The sequence below is a fragment of the Calliphora vicina genome, chromosome X (genome assembly GCF_958450345.1).
Source record: "Calliphora vicina chromosome X, idCalVici1.1, whole genome shotgun sequence".
NCBI classification, from domain to species: Eukaryota; Metazoa; Arthropoda; class Insecta; order Diptera; family Calliphoridae; genus Calliphora; species Calliphora vicina.
The window spans coordinates 1,770,282-1,776,845 of NC_088785.1; the positions used below are offsets into that span (position 1 = coordinate 1,770,282).

The following is a 6,564-nucleotide window of genomic DNA, read 5'->3' on the forward strand; positions in this document are numbered from 1 at the left end:
AACACAAAATAATGAAGAAGATTCGGAAGAGGATTGCGAAAACGCTAACAGTTTATTTAAAGTATGTCGGCTAGGGTACATTTCGTGTGCTGCCCAAATGGGAGAGTTGTCAGATTCTTTCTTTAATAAAACTAGAATGTCGTCAACTCAATATGGTAGCAAATTAGGTGAGACCTATGGGGGTCAAAGGCATAGTTTGAAGTTGCCGCCTTGTATCACCGAAGTTTTTAAAGGTGATTACCAATCATGGCCGTCCTTTCGGGACATGTTTAAGGCCGTTTACATCGATGGTGCCGATTTGTCTGGCGTTGAAAAACTTTGCTACCTGCGACAATTTACTGAGGATGATGCATTATTGATAGTGAAGGAATCTCCACTCACTAATGAAGGTTTTCAACAAGCTTGGGAAAACTTACAAGACAGTTATTAGAATAAAAGAATTTTAGTTCATGACCAATTGAAGGTTTTATTTAATTTGATTCCCGTAAAATCGGAAAGCGGCGTAGAGATAAAGAGGCTGCAACGGGATATTAACAATTGTATTTCGACACTTCGTGTGTATAAGATAAATATTGAGTCATGGGACTCAATTTTTGTTTATGCATGTTTGACCAAATTGCCTTTTCATACCTTGTCATTGTGGGAACAAACAGTAAAGTGCAAAATGGAAATTCCACTTTGGAAGGAACTTGATGAATTCCTTACGGGACGTTTTCATTCTCTAGAGACAATAAGTAATATTCGAAGTGCTAATAAGAACGATTCGAATAAAAAGTCTGAGAAGTCGAATAATTCACAATATCGAAACACTTCTGTTAGAGTTTACCAGACCAAAGTTTCAAGGAAATCATGCCCAATCTGTGCTACAAATCACGATTTGAAGGATTATCGAAAATTTTTGAGTAAGGATCAGGCAGAAAGATTTCTAATTGTTAAAAAACGGAAGCTATGTATTAATTGTTTGAACGAGGGCCATAAATTGAGTGAATGTAAGAGTAATTTTAGTTGTTCTAAATGCCAACTAAAACATCACTCTCTTCTTCACAAAGAAGTAACTAATCCTGTAACAAATTCTAGCAATCAAAATATGGATGATGTGCCGTCTACATCACAGGGTATCGTTAGAGTACAGAATAATACTGTGCAAAACTGTTTTGTAACAACATCTAAGCAGATTCTTTTGGCAACTGCTCTCGTTAATATTGTAAGTCGAGGGGAAAGTTTTACTGCAAGAGCTCTAATTGATCCAGCTTCTCAATCAACATTCATATGTGAGAAATTACAACGGAAACTAGATTTGCCGACAAAAGAAGTAGATTCTGTCATCTCTGCCCTTAATTGTGTTTCTGCTGGTTCATCACGTAGGGAATGTAACTTTGTTTTGGGATCTAGAAGGAATAAAGGTTTTAGGTTAAATATATCGGGTTTGGTACTTCCACGATTGACTGGGAACTTACCAAATTCGTCAGTGGATACAACTCTTTTCTCGGAATCGTATAATAATATTGAATTGGCTGATCCCAATTTTGATAAAAGTGGACCTATTGATATTCTAATAGGCGGTGATTACTATCCAAATATTATGTTAGGTGGTTCAAAACATAATGTTTTTGGAAAATTGATGGCTCAGGAAAGTGTTTTTGGTTGGGTTTTGACTGGTCCTATTGGAGAAGGACATTCTAAATCATTTACAACAATAGTTTCGTTATGCTGAAGTGGGCTTGGACAGGCAATTGGAAAATTTCTGGAAGTTAGAGGAACCTCCACAGGCTTCGAAGACGACACCAGAGGATGATTACTGTGAGGACATTTTTAAGAAAACTACGAAAAGAAATAGTGAAGGGCGTTTTGTAGTCTCGCTGCCCTTCAAACCACAATATATAACAGAAACTCATTTGGGATCATCACGTGAAAAGGCAAGTAGACAATTTTTAAGAAATGAGATATCTTTACAGAAGAATCCAAAGCTAAAGACTATTTATGATGACATTTTGTCAGAATATATAGAAATGGGCCATATGAGTCAAATTGATGAAACTAGTTTAGATAGGACGAAAGTCTATTATTTACCTCATCACGGGGTTTTTAAACCTGAAAGTACCTCTACTAAAGTCAGGGTGGTTTTTAATGATTCGAGCAAAACGTCCACAGGGTTAAGTTTGAATGACATATTATATACAGGTCCAGTTTTGCAAAATGACCTGACGATTTTAATAATAAGGTGGAGATTTTATCATTATGTCTTTAATGGGGATATAGAAAAGATGTACGGACAGATTCTACTAGACCCTGAACATTCTAGTTTTCAAAGGATTGTATTTCGCAAAAATCCTGGTGATGATCTGAAAGATTATGAATTAAAGACGGTTACTTTTGGGGTCAATTGTGCACCATTTTTGGCAATAAGAACTTTGCATCAACTTGCGAGAGATATTGAGGAAAAATGGCCTTTAGCTTCTAAAATATTACACGACATGATGTACGTCGATGATGCACTAGCTGGAGCCCATGATATGAAATTGGCAATAAAGGCTCGAGATCAACTGATTGCTGCGTTATCATCTGCCGGTTTTACAATGAGAAAATGGACTTCCAATAATGAAAATATTCTACAAGGGTTACCATCAGATCATCTATTGCGCGAAAATTTTCTGGAAATCGACGATGTTAGTACCACAAAGACATTGGGCGTTAGATGGAATGCAAAGTCTGATGAATTTTACTTCTCTACGGTATCTATTCCATTGAAGGAACATTTTACGAAAAGGGAAGTTCTTTCTATTATTGCTAGACTTTTTGATCCTGCAGGTTGGTTAGGTCCAATAGTTATTATTGCAAAAATGTTGATGCAACAAATCTGGAGTGATACTGAGTGGGATGGAATTTTATCCGATTCTAGTAGTTTGAAATGGCGGCAATTTCTCCAGGATTATGTTTTTATCAATAACATAATGATTTCCCGGTGGGTTGGATTCAAACCAACAGTAAATTTGGAATTTCACGGTTTTTCCGACGCTTCAGAGAAAGCATATGGTGCCTGTGTCTACGTTCGTATTCAAGATGAAAATAGTTTGATACAAACACATTTGTTGTTGGCAAAATCAAAGGTAGCTCCGCTTAAAACTATATCTTTACCTAGGCTAGAACTTTGTGGAGCCTTGTTATTATCTGATTTGTTGGACACTATTAAGAAGAATTTGAAATTTGATGGAACTAATACTAAATTTTACATGTGGACTGACTCCAAGATTGTTTTAGCATGGCTGCAGAAGCCACCGAATTCATGGACAACTTTTGTAGCAAATCGTGTGTCTAAAATTGTGGAGAAAACCAGTAAGGATTGTTGGAGGCATGTGGCTTCTAGTTATAATCCAGCAGATTTGTTAAGTAGAGGAGTTCGTCCACAAGAGTTAGTAGATAATCGTCTTTGGTGGTTTGGTCCTAAGTTTCTATATTTTAATTCTTCCTCTTGGGAGACTTCAACAGATATGAATTTTGACACAGGAGAAGATCAAAGGGTTCACAAAGTGTTCTTTTCATACTTTAAATCTTATTGTGATTTGTTAGAGAAGTTTTCCTCGTATACAAGAGCCTTACGTGTTATGGCATTAGTAATGAGAGTAATAAGGCGTATGCGTAATATTGATATAGATAGCTACGTCGGTAAGGAAGTTTCATCGAAGGAATTGAACACAGTTAAGGAGACATTGATTATTATGGCACAAAAGGTAGCGTATGGTGATGAGTATTATAAGATAACGAACAAGAAATCTATTCAAGGCAGTAACTTATCAAATTTAAACCCTTTTTTAGACGAGAAAGGCATTCTACGTGTAGGTGGACGCCTAGCAAATGCTCTAAATTTGACATATAATGAAAAATTTCCAATTTTACTACCTTATAACTGTCGTTTTTCGATATTACTTGTTGAATTTATCCACAAGGTCACTTTACATGGAGGAAATCAGCTAATGATGAGAGTGTTGCGTACTGAATTCTATATCATACGTGCTAGAAATTTGATCAAATCTGTTATAGGCAAATGTAGGGTATGTACTGTTCAAAAAAAATCAGTTCAGAACCAGATCATGGCAGCCCTTCCTACTAATCACACTATAATTTCACGTCCATTTACGACAACAGGAGTAGATTTCGCGGGTCCGTTTGATATACGAAACTTTACTGGTCGAGCTTGCCTCATAACAAAAGGTTATGTTTGCTTATTTGTATGTTTCGCTACAAAGGCTATTCACCTAGAAGCGGTTAGCAGTTTGTCTACCCCAGCGTTTCTAGCTGCTTTTTCAAGATTTGTTGCTCGTCGTGGTTGTCCAAAGGAGATGTTTTCTGATAATGGTACCAATTTTGTTGGCGCTTCCAAGGTTCTGAGATTGGAATTTCGAGAGTTTTTACGAAATGTAGGCTCTGAATTGAATACGAATTATGGACCACAAGGAGTGAATTGGAATTTTAATCCTGCTGGTGGTCCTCATATGGTGGGGCTTTGGGAGGCAGGGGTAAAGAGCTTTAAGCATCACTTTCGACGAATAGCAGGCAACTTAAAATATACCTTCGAGGAATTTTCCACCCTACTAGCTCGCATTGAATCGTGTTTGAATTCAAGACCTTTGTGTCCTCAAACGGATGATATGGAGTGCCTGGATATTTTGACTCCAGGCCATTTTTTGATAGGAGCACCCCTTTTGGCTCCACCTGAACATGAGATTACCGAATCTCCAATGAAAATAAATAATTGTTGGGAAAAAGTCAAGGCATTAAATCAACGTTTATGTAACAGATGGAAGGATGAATATCTGAATAATCTTCAAAAGCGAAACAAATGGAAATTCATGCAAAGGGACATGAAAGTTGGTGACATGGTTGTAATACGAGAAGATAATTTACCGACAAATGAATGGCGTTTAGGTCGCGTACATAAGGTACATATGGGTAAAGATGGTCATACTAGAGTTGTTGAATTAAAAATAGGACGTGGTATAATCACAAGACCAGTGGTAAAGCTTGTAGTGCTTCCCACTAATTAATATTTTTATCAGCCTTTATATTTTTATTTGTAGTATCATGGTCTCCCGCAAGAAGTATACTGAGGGTAATCGTACTACCCCAAAAATGGTTTGCCGTGTATGCCTAAAGGATCACCCTATACGTTTTTGCAGAAAATTTTTAAAATAAAACTATCAAGAGCGTATGACGAAGGCTAGGCCTGACGAAGGACCTAGTTCGTCCAACGTCCAGGAAAGTGAGAGACCTAGTACGTCTGGAGCTTTAGTACCAGCTGGTTCAAGAAACATCGCATTAACGCCAAGGAAAAAATCAAAGGGACGATCCGGATCAAGCTCTGTTTCTATACCGCTATATCAGATTACAGAGATGATTATACTAAAGCCAACTGCACTTATCAAAATAGTTGCCAACGAACGGTATATTTTGGAACGAGCTCTGTTTCTATACCGCTATATCAGATTACAGAGATGATTATACTAAAGCCAACTGCACTTATCAAAATAGTTGCCAACGAACGGTATATTTTGGAACGAGCTGTTATTGATCCTAGTGCAGAGTTTTCTATTACATCGGATGAAGTTGTGAAGCGCTTAAATGTCAGAACCGTTAAGGTTGGGAAAACGGAGAGATGTTTGATTACAATTCGTGGCAATTTTGGAATGAGCACAACAGTAGAAACCTACGCTCAAGTTCGACGTGATTATTGTGTAATTACACCGACCAAATCTCTAGATGACAGTATTGTGGATGAATTTCTGGGTTTACAACTAGCAGATCCTCAGTTTAATGTTTCATCTAAGGCTCATCTTATATTGGGAAGTGATGTGTACCCAAGAATAATAAAAAACGGTATCGCAGGCGGAACTTTTGGCAAACCATTTGCACAATTTTCGATATTCGGATACATTATATCTGGATCATGTGCGAAATAGTCAGTGTATGGGAGTACTGTTTACCATGATAAATGAAATATTTATACATACATTTTTTTTTTTTTAATCTTATTTTTTATAGTTGGAGTTTTCTTTTTTTTGTTATTTGGTATGGAACACACGAAGAAGACTTGGATAACCTGGACATATTATTTTATATCTTTAATTCTTAAAATTTGAAATACATATATGATTTTTTTAATAAATCGAATTCATTTTATTTTTTTTGGTTTAGCCCTTTTTGTTGTTTTCAATTGATACAGTTCTCTTGAGTTGCAGTACTGCAAGGCCGACGGGATGTTCAAGTTTGAATGAATTGTGCTGGCACTCCCATCCTTGGCTATCTTTTTTTAGGACTGTTTTATCGTCATCTGATGGCAGACGTCTGGAAGCGCTAATGTCATCAGAAATTTCTTTTTAAGCTATTTTTCTTATATATAATATAAAATTTTGTTGTTGTAATTTGGCGAATCGTTGCCATAACTTTTTGATATCTTGAAGTGTTAACATTAGAGCTTTTTAAAGTTAGAGTTTTTATACCCACACCACCATAGTGGGGAGGGTATTATGCGTTTGTGCAGATGTTTGTAACGCCCAAAAATATTAGTCT

General features: G+C 36.6%; 1 protein-coding gene across 1 annotated transcript; it reads left to right on the plus strand.

The window, feature by feature from the left end:
- The first annotated feature begins 664 nt into the window (after window positions 1-664).
- LOC135962783 (uncharacterized) lies at window positions 665-5,954 on the plus strand. The gene is made up of 4 exons (XM_065514676.1): window positions 665-734; window positions 1,050-1,648; window positions 1,701-4,992; window positions 5,380-5,954. The coding sequence occupies exons 1-4, from the start codon at window positions 665-667 to the stop codon at window positions 5,952-5,954; spliced, it is 4,536 nt and encodes a 1,511-aa protein (XP_065370748.1).
- The last annotated feature ends 610 nt before the right edge of the window (window positions 5,955-6,564 follow it).

Excerpts from the sequence above, each read along its gene's own strand:
- LOC135962783 (XM_065514676.1), top strand. The coding sequence starts at position 665 with ATGGAAATTCCACTTTGGAAGGAACTTGATGAATTCCTTACGGGACGT. Across the intron at positions 735-1,049 it reads TCATTCTCTAGAGACAATAA|AAGTAACTAATCCTGTAACA; the intron begins GTAATATTCGAA and ends TTCTTCACAAAG. Across the intron at positions 1,649-1,700 it reads AGGAAAGTGTTTTTGGTTGG|TTTCGTTATGCTGAAGTGGG; the intron begins GTTTTGACTGGT and ends TTACAACAATAG.